A 23,953-nucleotide genomic window follows, 5' to 3' on the forward strand; every position below is an offset into this window, starting at 1 on the left:
ACAAGGAAAAAGATAAAGAGAAGAAGACTGTAGAAAATTATTTTAAGGTATTTTTCATGAAACTGAAAATAATAGCTACATTGAAAAGTCTAACAAGGGTTAGTACATTAGAAACACACAGACACACATATAGGATGAACGAGATAGACAGACATAAACAGACCCACAGAGAATAGAGAATGCGGAGAGAGGGGAGGAGGGAAAATAAGGAGGAGGAGAAAGAGGAGGAGAATTCTGAAGAACTGTGATTGTCTGTCCATGAATTAAGGTTTTTGATAGCAGTGTGATCATTGAATGAGAAGAGAAGGAAAATCAAACACAAAAATGAGGCTGAGGAGTAAAGAAGAGATAGAAGGAGAGGAAGATAGGGAGGGGAAAAGAATAAATGTCTTAGTAAGACTTTATGCAAGGCCAAATTATTGTGAATTATTTTAGAATAAAAGTGCTTTTAGACATAAAACGTCTAAAACCAATGGGTCTATTCAGCATTCCTATAAAAGCTAACAAACCTTGAGAATAAATAAAAATAATAATTGATAAATGTTGTGGGAAAGAATAGAATCATTACAGCAATGAGATAATAGCATCACCACAAGACAAGGGAAAGAAGACTTCACAGTTGCATATGCTGCCGGTCTGTTTACTTTTCAGCACATAGTGGAGCAAAGTGACTCAAATTTTATATACATTTAGGACAGACATAACCCAAATTCTTATTACTACTGTTCTACCTTTAAAAGCTGACACTAAATCCCGAGATAGTTTCTTTACAATGCTGTGCAAAGTCTGTTGGCATAGTCGAACACAGATGAGTTTATTATATTTTTCATGATCTAAGATTGCTGCAACTTCTCTGCTAATTTTATTCATAAACTAGAGTACCTTCAGGAAACCTGGACTATATGACACAACTGTGGCCAGCACTAAAATGACTAGCTTGAATCTGTGAATATATGTCCTTCCTCAAAGTACAATGTTTCATAATAAACAGACATCAAAAAGTGTCATGATCCTAAAACACTTTAGAATCAGTAGTGTTTAGTATACATAATACTAAATAATGGTGCTATGAAATTTGTATTTTGTTCACATATGCATATATATATATGTATATATGTATATGTGTATATATATATATATAAATGAGCAACAAACTATCTGAACCATTGTCCTCAATAAACTATTTTTCTCCATTTTATATATTTGTAAACTAGACTATAGTCCCCTTGTGTTCTCATAAATGTTAGGGTTGTAGCCGGGCGGTGGTGGCGCACGCCTTTAATCCCAGCACTTGGGAGGCAGAGGCAGGCGGATCTCTGTGAGTTAGAGATCAGCCTGGTCTACAAGAGCTAGTTCCAGGACAGGCTCCAAAACCACAGAGAAACCCTGTCTCAAAAAACCAAATAATAATAATAATAATAATAATAATAATAATAATAATAATAATAAAATAAATAAATAAATGAATGTTAGGGTTGTTCAGTAGTAACTGTGTGTGTGTTTCTTTGGTGTTCCCATAGAGATTCAGGTTATTCGGTTGGGGTATATGTGAATTTTAATTTCTAGTGTCTTCCTTCTGCTGGCTTTCTCTAGCTGCAGTTCATGTGCCTCCAGCTATCCTCTCAAGTCATAAGTTATGATGGTGAGTAGAGCAGGTGTTTCCTTTGATTTCTAAAAATTTTCCCCTGAAAATGATGCTGTCTCTCATAGACTTTCTTCTTAAACAATTTCTTTTCATTGTTTAATATTAGGTTTAAAAGTAATTGGGGATCTTATTTATTATAACCCAAATTAATATCTCGTATATGTATAAGCACCTAAGAGGAAAATATCTGTCCATAATGTAAACATTCATCAGGAATTAGAATTGTACAGAATATATATACTATAAGTATCCAAAAATTTCCTAAAGTTAAAATGCAGCAAGCTTGTTACATATCTAGAAAACCATTAACTCAATATTTTAATGAAATCATTAACAAATTTTACTAGAAACCAGTCATTATCTTCTCACTACTTAACAATAAAGTTCTAATTTTATGCCCAATGTTTGATTAGTAAACATAGTGATCAATTAAAGTTTATAAAGTACTTTAAGATAAAATTAAAATATGATTTATTTAAAAATTAGCTTTATAACATATGTGAGATTATAAAAATGCTTAAAATTATTTCTTTAAAGCATTTTTATGAAATGTCTGGTGAGAGTTCTTTTTTATTTAATGAACTGTTTCAAATGACTATTTTTAATCTAATTTCTCATTGAATGTGCAAATTCTACATATCAGATTCTATATATGTTCACAGAATTTTCCTACAATATAAATCCTTGAGATTTTATAACTGTAAAAAATAATATTGTCAAAAGAATTAAACTTCGTATTGTAAAAAATACTTTTGTAATCTGAAAAGTTAATATTATTTATGTTATTTGAATTTGTTTACCACTAAACATATCAGTACTGATATTTTTAGCAGTGATTTGTATATCTCTAACATTGAAGCATAAACAAAATAGTAAGTGAAATATGACAATAATCTTAGTACACAAATACTTAAAGCATTCATTTGTATAAATTTTAATTAAATTGTGGCAATTTGAAATATAATTATGAATATTTTAAGAAATAATTTAGGAAATTTTATCAATGGTTTACTGCCAGAAGCTCCAGTTATAATTTCACAAGTAGAATTAATTAATTAATCAAGGAAATCAGTTGAATCTTACAAATTTGTTTTTCAAAGCATAAATGTGCTATAATTTGTGTTTTTCAGTTTCTACTAATGTGTTAAGATATACAATTAATTACTAATATACTGTCTCTCTTTGTTCCACTGGTGAACTTTATTGACTTGTCAACGAAGAAGAAATTCTTAAATTAGATATGAGTGGAACTTCAAATAGATAAGTGATCATTACACAGCACAATACAGAACAATAAATGTAGTCCATTTCCATTTAAAAGTAAGATAAGACAAGGGTTGCCATCTCCACAACCATGTTTTTCTCATACCACCTACCCTAAGTTTAAAAACAATGTGTTTGTGAATGTGCCTGTGTGTGAGTGTGTGTGTGTGTGTGTGTGTGTGGAGAGAGAGAGAGAGAGAGAGAGAGAGAGAGAGAGAGAGAGAGAGAGAGAGAGAGAAGAATTCTTGGTGGCCATTTTCTTTTTGATAGAGGATGAGAAGATTCTAACTTGAAGACCCTAAGAATTCCTGATGTATACTTCCTATACCAAATCACATGTTACATCCATTTACACATGCAAGAGAAATCAAAGCCAAAGCTGAAAGTAAAATGGACATAATTTTAATGGATTTTTTAAAATTTTTGTGCATTGGATTCAAACAGCAAACTGTGTGCACTCAACTGTTTTCACAATGTTGTCAAGAGATCTGTGTCATTTTACCATTTACACACAATTGTTCATTACAATATGTTATCCGCCTTGTGGGAGTCAGGGGTGTGGCATGGTAAGCAGTGGTGGTAGTGCACCTAGCTTTTATATTATCTAACTTGAAAATATTTCTCTTCTATGATTCCTTTTTCGTGATAAAAATAGTTTTCACCAAACGTTGGTGGTGCACACGCACTACCATTCATGCTTGACATCACACCCCTGATAGGAACACATGTTCTTATTTTGTTGATAAAAAGTATTACAAAAATTTCCATACAAAAACTATTTTCATAGAAATCTTGCATTTCCACAAATAAACCTGAACATTTTTTTTGGAAAAAAAAAACTGCTCAAGAATTTTGTTCTTTTAACATTGCGACTCTTGTTAAATGCAGTCCACTTCAGCGTTCTATCATGTACTTTTCTGTAGGTGACAAGTCCCCATTCTTTATCAATGAAATCTGCCCAGGCTCCATCAAGATCTTTACAGCAGGAATGAGACTTTCAGTTGACAAAACAGAATGACAGAATGAAATCTTCAGTCTTCCACATAACCAGCAAAAACTAAGCCCTGTTTTACAATGTATGATAAGGATTGCAAAACATCATCTTTTAATGTAGAATCTCTGAACAAACTATTAGTATTTTATTTTGGGTGTAGGTTAGGGTAAGAAATATTTTTGGGAGGGGGTGGAAAACATGTGGGAATCTGATTGGTTTGCCTGTTAAATACTTGCTGAATTTTGTGGAAAAAAAACATTATTGCCTTTATAATTGCCATTTATATCTCAATCCATGACACAGATTATTTTTAAACAAGAAAGAGAAATAATGGAAGTGGTCTGCTTTCTGTTTCACCTCTACAGAATTCTGATGTGTTTAGCTTTACATTTTTCACATTCTGTAAGCACATGTTGTCTATTCAGATGATGATTGAGTATACTGACTACTGGGGGCTAGTGACATCTCTTCGATTATTTTTGTGACCGGGGAACTGTACTGTTTCTTGCAGCTCTATTATTTTTGCTGATTTCACGCATTTTTTTATTCTTATGACATTTTTATTGGTTTCCTTTTTGGGCACCGACATTCCATCTCATGGCAACAGTTGAATTTCTGCAGGAACCCGCAGTTTCTCCCTGGACTGCATTTTAAACCAGCCACAACATTTGGATGTAACATTCACTCAAAAGGAGGGAGGAACCCATGAAAAACAGTGTAACCCCGTGTAACTTGGTTGATCCATGGTGCTTGTAAATCAAGTCTGATCACTGCAACTGCTTAGATCACAGAGTCTCTAGTTCATAGACACAGCGGCATGAGGTAACTCATTTTATTTTGCACAGGTTGCATATTTCCACAGGAAACATTCTCGCTAAATTGTTTGGAAAAAAAAAAAAGACAACAGTTTGTGCTTGGGTGGCTGGCCTCCCAACTTCATGCCATGGTTTCTTTACCTGGCAACCTTCTGTCATTAAATGTGTGCATGTTGATAACTTCTTCTGTTTTCACAATGACTGGTGCCTGTGGCTTATGTTTTAGCCGACGCTGGCACTTCAGGGACATCCTCAGTTCTTCCACCATAGCACTACAGAAGGACCGCTACAGAAGAACACAGAGAGATCGGATATTATAAACGTGACAGAGAGACAAAATTCTACAATCATTCTCACATACTGGCCAGCCTGCCAGCCTAAAACATTTAGACTATTACATGATGACTAAAAAATTATGTACATTTTAAATGAAAAAATAGAATGAGCGTATCATAGCATTTGGGCTATTTATAAAAATTACCACCTGATAGTGAAATATTCTCTCCATTAATAATTTCTGTTATTCAAATAGATTGAATTAGGTTATGTTTTGATAGTATGTAAACTTGATTAGCATTATGAGGATATCTACCTTTAAATTTAAACATAAAAAAATCTCTACTAGATACTCAATGGTGTTTTCTAATTAATTATGATAGAAAATGTACTATTTGGGTTACAAGATGATATACACAAATGGTCTCTAAACATTGTTTCTCCACTATTTAACTAAAATAACAAAATGGCATCAGACAAACAAAAAATATAACACAATTTCTGTAATTTAATTACAAGTTTTGCTGTTATTATACATATGCACATTGACAGTGACTAGAAACATACAAGATACAATCATGAAATGGAATATTGTCAAATTTTAAACACCTAAGCAAACATTATCTTTAATTTATTATAAAGGCCTTCATAACGGAAAGCAGAAAACAGTTTACCCCAGGTGAAAAGGATAACATTTTTCACATTAATGACTCTAATATGAATAGCCAGAAGCTGTACTAATGATCCCTAGATATTCATGCAGAATTAGTGGAAAACCTATTGCCAATAAGATGAAAATCATAGAGTCATTAATGTGAAATAAATTTTGTTAGTCTCTTTCCTATCTTGATTAAGACACACAGAGAATAGATCCCTGAATCAACGTCATACTATAGTTGAAATTTAGATGATCTGAGTCTGAAATTAGGATCTGTAAAACAAATCAAAATGTACACAAAATACAAAGGTAGACATTTATAAAAACTCACAAAAAACTGAAAGATGATATGAAACATGATGAGATAATAATAGGTATTTTGAGATATACTATTGAGTTAGTCATTGTTGCTTTGCAGTTTATCATCTTAGAATCCAGGACAAAATATTATAGCTTATGTGTCTAATTTGTTAAAACCATTTGGCATGTATAACCTTTTGTGACACTCAAAGTAGCATTACAGATTATTTATGTCTCAGTTTGTTGATGCAAAGTAACTCAGAGGAAAAAGTGACTTGCAACTTCCCCCACACACAGTAAAACAGCTTGTCTATAGTTTTGTGATATTGACATAGCTCTAAAATCTTTTTATCCCTTTATGGCTATATCCTCACTTTTTCTAAAATATTCTTTAAATCTGTGTTTATTTTGTTCAGTCTTTAAGGGGGAAGTTAGTATAAGAAGATATGTTTATCGACATATAAAAACAAGTCAAATCTGTGTCTCCTGCTTTTCCCCCAAAACTTCTCCGAATCATTCCCTTGTCGTTACCTATATTGCTATTGCCCTTTCATAGTCTTTCTCCTTTCCTTACACAGTTGTCTCTGCTTGGGTGTCTCTCCCCAACTTCTCTGACTTCTTGTCATGGTACCTGTTGTACTAAGTCCTTAAAAGCACAGTGTGATTCTAACTTTATTTAATTGCTTCAGCAAAGTTTTATTCAGAAACCTTCTATAGGCTACTTTATCTTTGTCAACTTGGTTTTCTTCCCTCACTACATTTCCCTCATTGTTCTTTTATCTGTAGTCTCTGAGTTTTACAGTTCTACTCTCACTAAAGTATAAAAAGATTGAGTGAGTTCTTGTTGATTATGCACATCTACGCTCTTCAAATAGCAATCCAGCTAACCATAGCTCTGCATGACTCTAGTGCTTTGTTTTTATTTAACAGTGTCTCTGAATACATTGCATAAAGGTTTGCTTGCATCTTAGGAACATCACAAAACACAATGAAAATCTTCAAGACTTAATACCTTTAAACAGTAAAACAGTTAATGTATTAGAACTTGTAATGGGTGAAGATTAGATGTTAGTCATGACTTGTCCAAGGATTACAGAATTGTTGCCTGGAATTATGAAATGTGTTTTTAATTATAGCTTTTGAAATTCATGACATATTTTAATTTAAGGCTATATATACCACCGCCAGCTTGTACATTGGAATGGTGTTGCTTATTGCTTAATACCTTCTATTAGATGTATTTATTAACAACATGATGATAATGATGATGAAGATGGTGATGATGACAACACGGTAGAAATGGAAAAATCTGACTCCAAAAGGGAGAGGAATACATTGTCTTGAGGTAAAATAGTCTTGACTCTCTGTTGAAACATTTAATAGAAGAATTGATTAATATGATATAATTAAAATAAAAAAGGTAGAACTTGATCCCATTGACATTTAAAACTGATATAAGATGTGAATGAATGCAAATAATTTAAAAGACGGTTTTGCTTAATATAGAGTTTCCAAATATCAGCTAATGTTTAACATCTTTTTCAACCTTAACCTGAGACTATTTTAATGTATAAGATTCACAACAAAACAAAGTGTAAACATTAATATTTGGGCTAAAGGAATAGGCTAAGTTGTTTGCTTCCATGGGAAAAACATTAATGAGCGTACACATTCTCTTAGGAAAGATTCTAATTAATTTATAATAAGATATTAGTTCTTGGTGTTTAGTACTTGCTTCAGACTATACATTGATTGATACATATAAAATTTTTAAAATTATTATCCTATGCTACCAAATTTATAGTTAATATAAAATCTTGCTTAACTTAATCAATAATTTTTATCTTTTAAAATGTTAAGTGATATGTATACATTTTAGAACCATATCAAAACTATAAATTATAAATTGTAACCTCATTTTCTAAACAAACATGAGAAAGCTTTTGTCAATCTGTGGTCTTTACTACATAATCTCAAAATGCCATTTTGGTAATTTTCTCCCTGAATGAGAAGAAATTTGCCAGGAGTTTCCTCACCTATCAGTGTGCCATTACCAGAAAAATAGTTTAGATTTTTTATAAAAGTACTATGAAACAATAGGTTTTCTTCTATTTTTTCTCATTCTGATCTTCAAAAAAAAATTGTTACCATAAAATTTGAATTAAATTTCTGATTAATTTTTATTTATTTATTTCATCTACCTCTGTTCTGAATTACAAATTTCCCAAATAGATATGTGTATATGTCTCCAGAAAATTCACACAGAGTTTTTGATGAGCCTTTATTTTAGTTTGCACTGCCAAAATTTCTTATGATGTTTAAATATAACTTTAATTCCATTTCATTCAAGAGAGACCAGTTTCTTTTCTTAGTTTTAAATATGGTTTGGGATTCTCTTTTATTTAAATTTGAAATGTCTTTACAATACTCCTGTGCACTTAATATGACTTTGCTCGATTGTCATTAAGAAAAAGGAGGGAAGAGTAACAAGAAAGAGAAGGACAAAAGGAGACATAGAGTAGAGAGGAAGGAAGGGAGGGAGAAAAGCAGCAAGGGAGTGAGGGGCAGCAGAGTTTCAAACCCTTTTGGGGGTGAAATCCATGTGTTGTGTCATTCAGGTGGGATGTTCCCTACAGTGAAAACAACAGTAAAATGTTTCTTCACATTAAGGCAACAGACTACAAAAAGGAAAGTAAAGGCACAAGGATACTAACCATCATTAAAAACCTCTTTTAGAAAGTTTCAAAAGTTTACTAAACAGTGTCTGGATGGTATGGTGGCACTAACCAAATAGAAGATTCCTGAAAATGAAAATTTAAATCTTTGAGCTGTTAGCATGTATAATTGCATTAAAATAAGTAAAATTCTTCATAAAATTCACTACATTGAATGAAGCAACCTGTTATTTACACACCCCTGGAAAAGAAGGCCTTGAATTCTTTTACATGGCTCATCTGAAAACTCCTATGTTATATTTTTAGTATAAGTAAAAAATAGTAAATATAAATGATTTAAAATTACCATTGTTTCTCCAGAATTATTTTTTTCTGAATAACTTGGCTTTCTAACCTATAGATGCATGATTCACATGACAGAAGAATTTAGACAGCACAGAATTGTTTTAATATAAGAAATCTACCTATAAATATGCTCTATGTTCAACACTGACATTTTTGTTAAAACCGACAGTGGATGAAAAAGATCTAGTTCCTTTGTTTTCAAGTTTAAGTTTGTTAACCCTATGTTAAATAAATCTACTTGTCATCTGAGGATATAACTATATGATATGTTTTACTATCTACTAACATTTTGGTGACCTTTTGTCCTATTCCTTAAAAGTAAAAATTTATGTAAATATTATTCTATTTTTCATTGAAAAGTATTTACAATCCATTTTGCCTCAAGGGATTAAACATCTATGGGAAAGATTTATTAGTCATACACTCAAGAACTGATTCATATACAAAGTCATTGAGAACAGTCACATAAAATTACATCACATTAAGTAATAGCTAATGAAACAAGTAAATTGTAGGAAACATGTAATGTTTTATAATATTTACATAAATATTGACATATTAAGAATAATAAATGTCATTTATGTGACCAAGTAAAACTTCTCCCCTGACTTATTTGATTGTAACTGAAAGTTGTTAATTATAAAATTCCTAAGGCATACCTCCCAAATGTGAATTTACCTATGGCTACATGAACATAAGAAGGAAGCCATGAGTCATGTAAATGACTAGCTAAATCACTGATACTGAAATACTTTAACAACTTTGATCATAATATTGTGTTATTGCAGCTTTTTTGAAAAAGGATATTTACAAAAGCCTTCTCAGAGGAAAATTTACACATCCAATTTTAAGACATAGTTTCACTTAATTGCTGTAATTTTATAGAAAATAAAACTTAGCCTTAAAAATTCAAATTCTAATTTACAGCTATACACATCAACAGTAACAGAGTGGAGGCAAGAACCTTGTTATTTAACTTTTTTCACTGAATATTGTGACATAATACCAGTCTCCATTGTCCTGAGCTCATTGCTAACTGAGCTTTTGCCTAGATTCTCTTTTGAGTAATCTTTAATGATTGCATATGACAGTTATAAATCAAATGGAAAAGATATACAAAACTGAAAAAAAATTCAGAGCATTAAACAAAAAGCATGCTACTCTCACCCTGCGGTGTTTTATATTAATAAACATACTAATCAGTACAATAATAAATACAAATATTCTCAGAAACCATCACTTCAAACAAGATTTAGCCAATATTTTATATTGCAGTTTTCAAGTTAATGAGACTGAGAAAGGGTAGCACCATTCCACATTTTACATCAACTTTACTTAAACTAGGAAGATCAATAAAGAAGGGCAGCAAGTTTCAGAAGCTTTTCAGTGTAGCATTTTTGGTGTAGAAATGGATGCTTTTTGAGACGAAAGGTGTTGATTATCACATTTCTGCTAAAAGTCTCATCCACACAACTAACCGACAGGCTCAGAAAACTTCTGTTGTTAAGCCAAAGCAGCTAAGATGTACCAACTTTATCCTTTTTAACAATGCTATTAAAATAATAAATGACATTCATATTACAGTTATATGAAAATCACGATAATTAATTTTGATCTTTCTTAATTTAAAATCTTTAACTTTAAATAACATTAACAATTGTATGTAAAAGTTGGATAATATCCGAACTTTCTTATAGTTCCCTAAGGATAACCTGATGCCCACTGTTCAATCGTCTCCTCCCCTTCCTTAGCCTTTATTGCCCCAACTTCTGGAAACTGCAGTTCTACTCTTAGCCTCTATTTAATCAACAATTATAGCTTCCACATGTGACTGAGATCATCCTTAACATAAGGGTTTCTGTTTTCACACATGTAAGAAATGAAAGTCTCTCATATCACAATTTTTAAGTATTTTAAATATAAATTCAGATGTCTGTATATTGAGTCATTTTTGGAAGAGAACCTGAGAAGTCTTAAGCTCGGTGACACAATAGTGAGCTCTGCTTCTACATCTTTTAAATTCCAAAACCAGTTCTTCAAACATTGGTGACAGAAAAGAGTTAAAAAGTAAGTAGGATCAAAGGCTTCAATCTCATGATTGAATTTAACTACCTAATTTATACATGTTCTCAATACAACTTCTTGAGAAAAGAAACAATCAAGAAACAAGTACATCGAATCTGGAGAGGAGACTCTAAAACTAAGAGTGCTTCCCTCTCTTGCAGAGGACCAGAAATCAGCCACAGAACCCACAACAAGTGGCCCCAGGGCATCTAACCCTTGACCTCCATGGGTGCCTTCACTAACATTCACAGACTCACACATACACACACATAAATAATATTAAAGAAGACTATTTTTTAAAGAAATAACTAAGTACATATGTTTATGTAATAACAATAAATGAAAAAAATTTCTTCGATTTGACAGAGAGTAAGAAGGGGAATGTGGGAGGGTTTGAAGAGGGGAGATGAAAAGGAGAAATGTTATACTTAATTCATAATCGCAAAAACTAAAATAAATATTAAACTAAACAAAACAAAAATAAATGAAATTTCTAGGCACAATTTCTATAGCTTAATTTGTCTAAATAGTATTGGATCAGTGTCTCTGGTTGTGGAAAGTATAACTAACTCTGGAGATACATATCTTCTCTAGTAATAATAAGTTCAAGGGTCTTGGGAATTTCCTCTTTTCCTTCCTTCCTTCCTTCCTTCCTTCCTTCCTTCCTTCCTTCCTTCCTTCCTTCCTTCCTTCCTTCTTTCCCTCCCTCTTCTTTTTTTTTTTAACCTAAATTAGGAACCATGTTTTAAAACTTGTAAAGACACACATTAAAAAAGTAAAATGATTATTTATCAAGGTCCAGCCTTGGTTTTAGTGCTATAGAAGATGAGCTATGGCAGGAATGACAGGAATGATTAGCTGATTTTACAGATTAGTGAAAAACATGAAGACAAATATCCTATGCAATTGATATTCATATAAAAGACACTTTTAAAAGTTACCCACTAGTCTTTATGTATATCATTGGTGAAATAGAACACCCTACTTCTAGATGGTGATGTAAAAATTACAACAAATAGACTACTTATTCAGTTTTATTCACAATTTTAGTTTGAGTTCTTAATAAACATATATTTTACAGCTAAAATGTCTTTTGTTAAACGTTATCCTAGAACTTCTAACTTTTGAAAACTAAAATGCAATTGAACTTCTTCCACTAAATATAGCTGTTGTATATATTGGTACTTTATTTAAGCATCACTTGTAAAATGCAAATCTTGGAATAAAACATTTTTGAACAGCTTCTTAGATTGTTTGTATTGCTTGACTCTATCCATCCATTTATCTATCTATCCATATGTTGTTATAAAAAGCAATATTTCTGTTACAACAATTTTTCAAAATTCTGAAAGTAATTCTTACAGAAGGCTACAAGTACAGCCTGTTTTAATTCTGGGATTTCTATGAAATGGAATATGTATTCCTTTAAAAATTTCAATATCTGTCCTGAAAATTTAAACTATGTAACTGATTTCCCCTTATCAGAAACCAAACTGAACAGTTGAAATTTCTTGTTCCTCTACTCCTTATATTTAGTTATCTTCTATATTTATTATAATTATAGACAAAAACTTTCTATGTATACACACACACTTTGTTTTGATTTTCATGAAATATTTAATTTAGAAATGTCTTACTTGAGACTTGCCATTGTTCTCTGTTAATAACAAGTATTGACAGAAATTGGCTATGATTAGAACAATGGTATATCCCAAACATGTAGGTGTAATGCCAGGACCGGATTGTTTTCAGGGTAGAATACACATATTGAGATATTAATAGTTTGGTATTCACTTTTAGTTTATAGCTTTCAGACATGTCAACTATATTTACTTTGTGATTAAAATGATAAGTAAACATTTTGGGAATCATTTTATATTCTTATGTCAAGAAACTCAGTAATATATACACATCTATATATATGTATGTATATATACAAGCAATACAATAAAAACAATGTGTATGGGAAGATTTATTTTAATTACATAATGAAAAAAATAGTTCTATAAATAAACCAGACAAAAAAATCAAACTTTCATGCTATTAGTCTTGCTGGCAAACAAAATAATACAAATTATGTCTACCCTTTACAAATAGCAAACTCAGAGTAGTTAAAAGGTGATTTTATATATGAAATGTTAGAAATAAATTTATAAAAATTAAACTTTTTAAAAATATGTTTTCAAATCTAGTTATAATAGCTAAAAGACAAAATTTTTTCAAATGTTTATTTATGCATTTATTTTTATATGTCTGGGTTTTTTTTCTGTATGTCTGTCCATGCATTTCATGCTTACTGATCATAAAGAACAGAAGAGGATGTTGGACCCTCCAAGAAGAGGAGTTATAGATAGTCCTAGGGTCCTGGAAATTGAACCCAGGTCATCTGTAAGAGCACAAAGTACTTTTAACTACAGCAATATCGCTTTAGCTTTGAGAATCAAACTTCTGTTTGCTAAGGAGCTCCCTTCAGTTATGGAGAGCTTTGTAAGGAGAGATCCATGCCCTAAAACAAATGTACATTGTCTTAGATGGACAAATAATTATTAGAGTGTTTATATAAATTCAACAGTTACTGGAATCTTAGAAAACATTTATAAAGTCAAAGAAAATATAATGCAAAAATTAAATATATCTGGTTATAAAATTTTTTATTCAGACAAATAAAACATTTTTATATAATTCAAAGTTGTCAACTAAAATAGAGGAAATATAAAGGAAAATACTTATCTCAATAATTAATATATAAAATAAAGTTTATCTTTGACGAATTATTACTTATATTATTATTAAATTGTTAATTTGAAAATGAAGACACCATTAAGTAGTTATCTGAAAACAAAATTTATAACTTTAAAATGAGTAACGTATGCAATTAACAGCTTTTTTCATTTTTACCTAGCCTGCCTTTTGTTTAACTTTAAATCATATCAGAAATATAAGAAAAGATGTAAATTCAATAACCTTGGTTTTAAATTATATTTTAGAAGAGGAGATCGCAAACATATTTTATTTCTATATTTAAATTGTATGTACTATTTTAATTTCATTATTATCATTAGAGATGAGAATTTACATAGACTATCACTTGTTCATAAATTTCAACGATAAAATTTGTAATCAAATAGGGGTCTGTGTCTTGTTTATTACATATTATTCAGATATTTTCTTTTGTAAAATACTGTAGACTGAGTGAAGATGGTGGAGAAGAGGAAATTGATAATGGAGCACTTTGGAATTGGATTATTGAATGACAGTTTTTAGTTTTAATTTAACATGAAGATATTTTTTCTTAAAAAATATTAATTGGGAAACTTCACAAGTATTTTATTTTATAATAAAATCTAAGCTAAAAAGTAATAAATGCATAATGATTTAAAGTATGACTTTGTATATGTATAGATTTAGTTCACAAGACAATCTAGATATTTGTTTAATTATATTGAACTGCTGCATAATCTAGCCAGAAAAATTTTCCAAGAAAAATAAGGAATGAAACCAGAAACTAAATTATCATAATAAATAGGAGCTATCAATACTAATAATGCAATAACTGTTTAATCTAATATATTGAATTACATAGAATCAATGATATCCCCATTGTATACATTTATAAATAGTTATAATTATTTCTATTTTTAATTTAGTGGTAAGAGATAATAGCTATTTTAGACAAATCAGATTAAGGGAAGTAGATGGAAAAATAGATAGATATATGATAATTAGAGATGTTAAAAAAGATAGAAAATTAGCTAGATACATAGATAAAGAGATAGATTTAATTTTGCCTTGAAGATTTGCCTTCTAGGTTTTCCTGATTTTAAAGTGGAGTGATGAGTTAGGTTTCTCTTTTCAAAAGAGAAAAGTATAATTGGAAAAAATCCATATTGAAATAAGAAATATAAATGAAATAATGTATTAAGAAGTATAAGATTGGTGATAGGGTAGGTGTATAAATAAAAGATAGCCAGACTTAATGTTTGAGCATGTTTTTATATGAGTATATCACCTTCCATCTGTCATGATGTGGGGAGGAATATTTCAAATGATGTAACATACAGCTAACTAAGCATAAAATAATATGCAAGTCGCATTCTTGTTCATCACACTTATATCTTGCAGAAACAAACTTATGCCAAGTGACCAGACACATTACCCACTACAGTAGGGGAACCTTTCTGGACTAATTAATGTGCAGTCTAACTGCCTGTCCTGAAATCACTAGTGTGATTATTTACAGTAGAACAAAAGACAATGATCACTACAGTCAAAACAAAAAAGAATAACCCTGGGAACTCAAGAATAATTTAATGTGGTCAGAGAAATATGCAAGCTAGAGAGAAACTGAAACCCTGCAGCTATGGCCGGGGACAGGTGATAGAGATATGCAGAGACAGAGAACCTTGTGTTCATTATGGAAGCAACACAGGTCTGTGTGAAAATGATTGAGTGTGGCTCAATGTTCATTTACTATCAGTACAGTTGTTGACTGGCCTACTCTCAATATATATTATTTTATTTAATAATTTTTTAAAAAATAATTTTAAGTCCACAGATTGCTAACGTTGAGAATCTGAAGAGTTCAACTGACTCAGTGAGAGGTGGTAACAGCTAAATAGATTTATTTTAAAAATTGAATCACCACACCCCTTGAGATTAATAAAAAAAATGATTTTTTTTAATTTTTAAGAACATAGCTCAAGTAAATCAAATGAGGAAACATCTAGAGATAATAACAATACAATACCAATAATGTCTAGATTCAATTTGTTTTATTTTAATATTAAGATAAACTTAAGAGAACCATTACATATGGATGGTTAGACATTCTCACTAGAAAACCAAATAATCTTTCATATATATAGAAGTTATTATAAAATAACCAAATATAAGTTATTGGCAAATTATTGAAAAATGTCAATTGATGACTTGATAAGATTCTTCATTGCTTAGTCCTTTATATTTTCTTACAAACCCATTTCACACCACAGAAAGAACCACAGTATCAAGAGTGGACTTATATGTAGCCAACTTAAATTAACATAACAAAATTTGGCTTAGCCATGTTACCAGAAATAGTCAACCTTAATATTGCTAGAAAATAAATTATATGAATGTCTGAAAATTTGAAAATTTACACATTATTATGTCAGATAGAATAGGGGTATCAAAATATCCATTTGTCAACGATGACTAAAAGATGTCATGAACTACAATCAAGTAAAATTTTAACATATGCATTTTAATGTCTAGTTCAAGACATTGGGTCAACAGTTATAACATAAATCATTCAAGCCAAAGGAAGATACTTGTCATCTATAATTTTACAAAAATAGTTTCTGGAATATATATGTGTATATATATATATATATATATATATATATATATATATATATATTCAAAGAATAGAAGCAGAATGATTTTTACATATTTTACTCTTTTATATTATGTTTTTAAATACTATTTGTTCTGATGTTTGTATTTTTCACAATAAACTACATGAACTTTACAAATACTAAAGAGAATAAAACCTCATTCATACACTTACTAAACACCTAAAATATGTTCCCATTAAAAACAAAATCCAAGATTATTATAAAAAAAAAAAAACACTGGAAGATAGAAAAAAGTAGTGTTCATTTCATTTACAGAGTTATAAATGTACATACAGAGGAGAGGTGTGCTGTGTTATTTTTATGATTTTCTTCATACTTATAGGAACAAAAAAGTCTAGAACTAGGAATATAGAAGCTAAGTGATTACACAAACTTTTCAACTATAATAAAAAAGTTTCTCTACAAGTGACTAAATATATTGAGGTACAAAGAAAAATTAAATTATAACACTTCTGTGGTTATGCATATTTCATAATTACTTTGATTAGAGTAAGGAAAAGACTCAATAAGAAAAATATTCAGTTGCAAAACCATAATATTTGTATATGTTCACCATTTCAGAAAATTAGCAATATTTCTAATGCAAGCTAAGATGTACTAATAAAGATATTCTAACTAAAAAATTATGAGACTAATTCTACTGAACTCAAATTTATTTACTATGTAGCTTCAAATTACTATATGTCTTAAAACCTGGGAATGTTTTTGACAAGGTATTTCTATTTTTTAATACAATTTCTGATTTTTCTTCTCTCAGTAACTGTATCTCTCAATTAATCTAACAGCAATGCACTCCAAGCAAAATATTCTCCTTATTCTGTCCTAAATAAGATTGATATATCTATTTGTTCTGCAAACTGACAAGTAAACATTTTGTTAATAAGTTTAAAGACTATGATGATGATCATGAATCTTTGTGAAATATGTAGATATATTTCACAATATATATATTTTAGTTATAGAATGAATGATAGAAGACAATTAACAGTCATAGCTCAAAGCAATTCTCAGGTTTGATAGAAAAAAATTGTCACTTGTGTTTTATCATAAGAAACATAAGTGTTTTAAATCGCAAAAATGTGACATTTACCTTTTCCAATTGAGCGTTTTTTTTGGATTTGTATAAAAACTCTCCCACTGCCACAAAAACTGAGAGCACCAAGCCGGCTGCCAGGACAATGAAGATCCCACCAATATTCTGAACCCCTAGGGCACTGGCCTCCTTGCTCTCCTCCTCTGGGCAGCCATTGCCCCGCCACCACTTCTCCTTCATCATGTGCAGTTTGCCTTCCTCTTGAAGCTGAAGAATCGCTATGGTGATTTTGTCTCGATATGGAGAACCTGTGGAAAAAGAATGTACGTTAACTATTTCAAGGAAAGCAGAGTTTTACAATTAAAGATCATGAGTGAAGAATAGAGATTTTACAAATCCTTACTAGAATCGGCATTCATTTTCAGTAGAGAAAACAGCACAGAAAAGCACAATAATCAAAATTTTGATAGGATAACTAAAGCAAGTAGGCTTTCTAGACTTTTTGTTAGTTTATATTCTTTGTACAAAATGATGAAAATTTAGATTATAAAGTTTAATATGATATCTTATGTGTATGACAGAAACAGATTCCATATAAAAGACAGACTTGGAGTATCAGGTAATCAAGAAAACAGTAAACAGAAAGTCACAAGGAAAATGGCTAGAGAACAAAAATGTTAGTTAATGTCAGAAAACAAATCTACACTGAAGCTGGAGAATGGATAAAACAGCATTTTCCACTTCCAGAAAAGTTGTGGAAAATTATGTCTCTATATATAAAGTAATAAGTTAAGGCTGCTTTGATTAGCAGGCAAGTTTCCATGGCATTTACTACTGTGTGAACATAGGGCTTTTGGTATTTGCTGTTTGATGTCAATAAAATTTCACTGGTTTCTTAGACTTGGGAAATAAAGAATCATTATGGCAATGCCATTTATACTTTCAGGAAACTATGACCCATTAGTGTTAATACATATCAATTGTTATTAATAATTTTAACTTTTGGGTGGCATTCTTTGCTGTAAATACAAGAATATAAGCAAAATTTAGTATTTATTTTTATGAGTATACACATATATTAGCAACTACATGGTACATGCAATCCTGTTAATAGGATGCCCAGAGCCCAGGTAGAAATATCAAAATATCTGCGTCCTTCAACAATTGCCACAGACTTGTCTTGTTTATGCCTACCCAGAAAGCTTGTTTTTAAAGTTTCTTCCAAGAACATAATAGTTTACATTGTTTTGTCTAGGGGCACAAATTTTCATATAATACTTTTCTGCTTAGCAGAGAATAAATAGTTAAGTCACATCTGTTAATGATGATTTACATAAATATGTTTCTACTAAATAAAGGAAAGTCTTAGGTATGATCCAGTAATATCCTGTTGAAAATTATGGATTGAATTTGGCAAACTGTACTCCCAGCACTTGGAAAGTAGAGACAGGCAGATTAGGAATTCTTGATCACTGGCTACAAAGTAATTTCTGAACCAGCCTGAGCTCTGTGACACCTTGTCTCAAAACACTATGCTAGATAAACAATGCGCATTTTCTGATTTGGATATATGTGTTTCCTTTAAATTATCTACAGCTACTATTATGTAATCATTTAGCAGTGAGGATGAGGAAAGGGATATTTTAAGAAAGAGGAAAGACAATATAGTGTTTCAAAGGCATAAACTGGAAATTAGAAGAGGAGGACTGAATGGGAAGAGATGGGAGGTCAGAATAGACAAGAGATTACAGGGAGGAACAACAAACACTAAAGGCTCTTTTAAGCTTACTAGTTTAGAAACCTGCTGAAATATACACACATACGAAAGGTTACATAGTTTATGAAAAGTTATTATTATATAATGGATAAACACCCCAACCAAAAACTATTATGGTATCAAATAAAACGCTCAGTACCAGTAACTGGCCTCATCTTTTCAGGCTCTCATAATTCAACACAAATTTCACAGACTATTTCCAGTGCAGTGGGTTACCCTCCACAAACTGAAAGTAAGGCATTACTGCTAAAAATTATCACATATTTATGTCATAGAACATTCTCTTTGAATATTTACAAATATAGATAGCAATGAGAAAGGAATGTAAACAATAACAGTAAATAACTGATATTGACTTAACTGTCTCTGATTTAGGTTAACCACTTGTAAAGGGATAGCAATGTGCTAGTTTGAATGAGAATTGTCCCCATATGCTTATAAATTTAAATATGTGGTTTCCATTTGGTAGAAATGGAATCTTTGCAAAAGATTAGAAGTTGTGACCTTGTTGAAGGAGATGTGACACTGGGCCTTGGCTTTGAGATTTCAAAAGTCCATGCCATCTCAGTTAGCTCTCTCTGCCTCATGCTTGCTAATCAAGATATAAGACCTCTCCTTTCAGTAATTGTTATTACATGCAATTATGTATATGTATGTATTACTGAATATAACTTTCTTAGTATGTATGATGTAAGTATATTTTCAGAATTTGCGAAGAGATTGCTCTAGAACACAAAAACATCATGAGTGGGATAACCCAGACCCAAATAGATAAACATGGTATGTATTTACTCATAAGTGGATATTAGATGTAACGCAAAGGACAAGCAACCTATAATCCTTGATGCCATAAAAAACTAGGTAACAAGGAGAACCCTAAAAAAGACATACAAGGATGCCTCTGGAAAAGGGAAACATATAAGACTTCCTGAGAAAATTAGGAGGAGGGAGAAAAGGAAAGGTGAAAGAGTGAGGGGAGGGAAGAAGGGGAGGGAGGAGGAAAACATGAGGGAATGGGATGCTCAATAACGGGAAGGACAGTTTGGGAGAAAAAGTAAAGAGATATTTTGATTGAGGGAACCATTAAAGGGTTATTGAGAATCATAGTCCTAAAGAAATTTCCAGGAATCCACAGAATGACCCCAGCTAAGACTCTAAGCAACAGTGGAGAGGATGCCTAAACTGCCCTTCCCCTATAATCAGAGTGATAACTTTCTTAATTGTCATCATAGAATCTTCAACCAACAACTGATGGAAGCAGATACAGAGATCTGAAGCACTCGACTGAACTACTTGAGACCAGCCCAAAAGGGGAAGGAGAGATGCTAGGAGCAAAGGGGTCAAGACTATGATGGTGATACCCACTAAACAACTGGCCTGAGCTAGTGAGAGTTTGCTGACTCTGGACTGACAACAGGGAAACCTACATAAGCACACTGGATAGGGGGACAGTTGTGAGTCTTGGGCAGTCTGTGGGGCCAATGCCAGTGGGACTAGGATTTATCCCTATTGCTTGAACTGATGTCTAGGAGCACATTCTTTTCGGAGGGGTATCTTGCTCCATCTAGATATAGCAGAGAGGACCTTGATCTTGCCTGGAAGTGAAGTTATCAGATTTTGTTGACTCCCCATGCGAAGCCTTACCCTTTCTGAAGAGGGGATGGGGGGTTAGGTAAGAGAAGGGGGGAAATGTGGGAAAAGAGGAGGAAGTAGGAATAGGGATAGTTATGCAAAATGTGAAAAAAAATGTATTTAAAAGCTCCTTAGTTTAAAAAAAAAGAAGCCATTAATTTGAAAGAGAAAGAGGGCATTTACAGGATGGTTTGAAAAGTGAAAAAGATAAAGAGAAATGTTGCAATTGTGTTATACTCTCAAAATAAAAGGAGTTGGATGTTGTGGTGCACGCTTTTAATCCCATCACCTGATAACTGAGTGAACCATCTGGGTCTACAGAATAAATTCCTACACAAACAGGGCTACACAGTGAAAGCCTGCCTAAAAAAGACATAGATAAATAAACAAACAACAAATAAATAAATAAATAGAAAAATGAAAAAAATAAATAGAAATTTAAAAAGACTTTATACTTCAATTTTTTTTTAAAAAAAAAGCTTTAAGCTCTCAGCCCCTCCATGGGTGCCATGCCTACCAGCCTACTGCTATACTCCCCGCCATGATGGTCATTAACTCTGTTCTTCTACAACCATGTGCCTCAAACTAAATGTTTTCTTCTATAAGCTGTTTTGGAAATGGTGTTTTCTTCACAGTAATAGAAAAGAAACTAAGACAAGGACTTTGAAAATCAACTATTACATCCTTTACACACAATGTGTTACTCTTTAAGGAAGATTTATACCTGTGGCAAAGCTATAATCAAGTGTGGAATGTCATATCATTGAGTCACAGTATCTCAAAGACATACAGAAATCAAAGAACAGGAATTTCTTCATTCATATACACAGCCTCACATTTAGCAGCAATAAAGTACACAGATAATAGTCTTAAGCTTAATTCAAGTATCAATTGCAAAGTATGATAGTGTCAATTATTACCTTGAGAAATATAGAAACACTCGGAAGCTGGGCTTTTGAGTCTGCCTATTATCTTGATTGTGTTAATAGAGGAAGAGACACCTTCTGTGGGTGGTTTGCTTACTTGTTTGGGGATCCTGGACTGTGTAAAATGGAGAAAATTATGCTCTTGCATAATTATTGTTTTCTCACTGTCAACTTAATTTCTTCATCACGGTGATGGACTATACTTTGAACTGTCATCTAAAAAAAATTCTTTCTAATTTTATGTTGTCTGGGTATTCTATCAAAGTAACAGGAAAATCTATTAAAACATAGGCTAGGTCAGCCTGTAACATGAAAGTAAGGAGCTGATGGCATTGCAGGTAGGCTTAGAGGATGTGAGGAGCCATATTGCTACAGAGTTTCTTTCACAAAAGTAGAAAGTTCTTATGCTCTCACTACTCTACCCTGACTGGACCAGAAATCACTTATGTAGACAAGATTGATCTCATATCATAGAGATCCATTTGTCTCTGCCTCTCAAGTGCTGAAAACAGACATCAACCTGCTATTGTCTCCCAACCTAAAGAAAGGTATGCCTATGAAGGTATAAGAAACTTACAGAACACTAAATAGATTGGACCAAAAATAAAGAGTACCCTCATCATATAATACTCAAAACACTAAACAAACAGAATAAAGAAAGAATATTAAGAGCTGCAAAGGAAAAAGGCCAAGTAACATATGAAGACAGACCCATCAGAGTTATCCAACTTCTCAATGGAAATTCTGAAAAGCAGAAAGTCCTGGATAGACATTCTGTAGACAATAAGACACCATGGATGCCAGCCCTTACTGGTAAACCCAGCAAAGTTCTCAATCACCGTACATGGAGAAAAGAGGATATCCCGTGACAAAACCAAGTTTAAACAATATCTATTCACAAATTCAGCCCCACATCAAGCACTAGCAGGAAAACCCCAACCCAAGGAAGTAGCTGCAGCCCCAAAAATATAATCAATAGATAATCTCACTCCAGCAAACCCCAAAGAAGGGAAGCACACAAACACTACCACCACCACCACCAAAACCAAAAAGAACAGAAATTGGCAATCACTCATCATTAATAGCTCTTAATATCAATTGACTCAATTTATCTCTTAAAAGACAAAGTATAATAGATTTGGGTACAAAAACAGGACCTATCCTTCTGCTATATATGAGAAACACAACTCAGCCTCAAAGACAGACATAACCACAGAGTATAGGGTTGGAAAAAATTTTGTAATCAAATGGACGTAAGAAGCAAACTGGTATAACTATACTAATATATACCAAAATAGATTTCAAACTAAAATTTATCAAAAGAGTTTGATAAAGACATTACATATTCATCCCAGGAATAATCCATCTAGATGAAATCTCAATTCTGAACATCTTTGCACCAAATTCAAAGGCACCCACATTTGAAAAAGAAACATTACTGATAAGAACAGATACTACACTTGATCTTAGCCAAGAAGGTGAACCCAAAGAAAAACATATAGTTATCCTCCTGGATATTAGAAGTAGACAAGATTGCGGGGCAAAATTTGGGAACTTGGGGGTGGGGTAGGATGGGGGTAAGGGGAAATGGGGAGAGAAAAGTGAGAAGGGGAGGATGGGGAGAGCTTGGGGGAATGGGATGGTTGGGATAAAGGAAGGGTGGATATGGGAGCAGGGAAGTATATATCTTAATTAAGGGAGCCATCTTACGGTTGGCAAGAGACATGACTCTAGAGGGGCTCCCAGGTGTCCAGGGAGATGTCCCCAGCTAGTTCCTTGTGCAGCTGAGGAGAAGGAACCTGAAATGGTCCTATCCTATAGCTATACTGATAATATCTTGCATATCACCATAGAACCTTCATCTGGCAATGGATGGAGATAGAGACAGAGACCCACATTAGAGCACCGGACTGAGCTCCCAAGGTCCAAATGAGGAACAGAAGGAGGGAGAACATGAGCAAGGAAGTCAGGACCGCGAGGGGTGCACCCACACACTGAGACAGTGGGGCTGATCTAATGGGAGCTCACCAATGCCAGCTGGACTGTGACTGAAAAAGCATGGGATAAAACTGGACTCTCTGAACATGGCGGACAATGAGATCTGATGAGAATCCAAAGACAATGGCACTAGGTTTTGATCCTACTGCATGTACT

General features: G+C 32.3%; 1 protein-coding gene across 3 annotated transcripts in view; it reads right to left on the reverse strand.

Annotated features, from left to right (window-relative positions):
• Nucleotides 1-2,875: 2,875 nt before the first annotated feature.
• Grik2 (glutamate ionotropic receptor kainate type subunit 2) overlaps nucleotides 2,876-23,953 on the reverse strand; it is a 576,711-nt gene continuing 555,633 nt past the window's right edge. For 2 of the 3 annotated variants that reach the window (XM_057753255.1, XM_057753263.1), the window contains exons 16-17: nucleotides 17,522-17,772; nucleotides 2,876-5,003 (exon numbers count right to left, since the gene is read on the reverse strand). In XM_057753255.1, the coding sequence (XP_057609238.1) occupies nucleotides 4,839-5,003; nucleotides 17,522-17,772 (416 nt within the window). In that variant the 3' untranslated portion in view covers nucleotides 2,876-4,838. Of the gene's footprint in view, nucleotides 5,004-8,665; nucleotides 8,753-17,521; nucleotides 17,773-23,953 lie in introns of all 3 variants that reach the window. The other variant, XM_057753270.1, reaches the window with a different exon arrangement.

Source organism: Chionomys nivalis, chromosome 2 (genome assembly GCF_950005125.1).
Source record: "Chionomys nivalis chromosome 2, mChiNiv1.1, whole genome shotgun sequence".
NCBI classification, from domain to species: Eukaryota; Metazoa; Chordata; class Mammalia; order Rodentia; family Cricetidae; genus Chionomys; species Chionomys nivalis.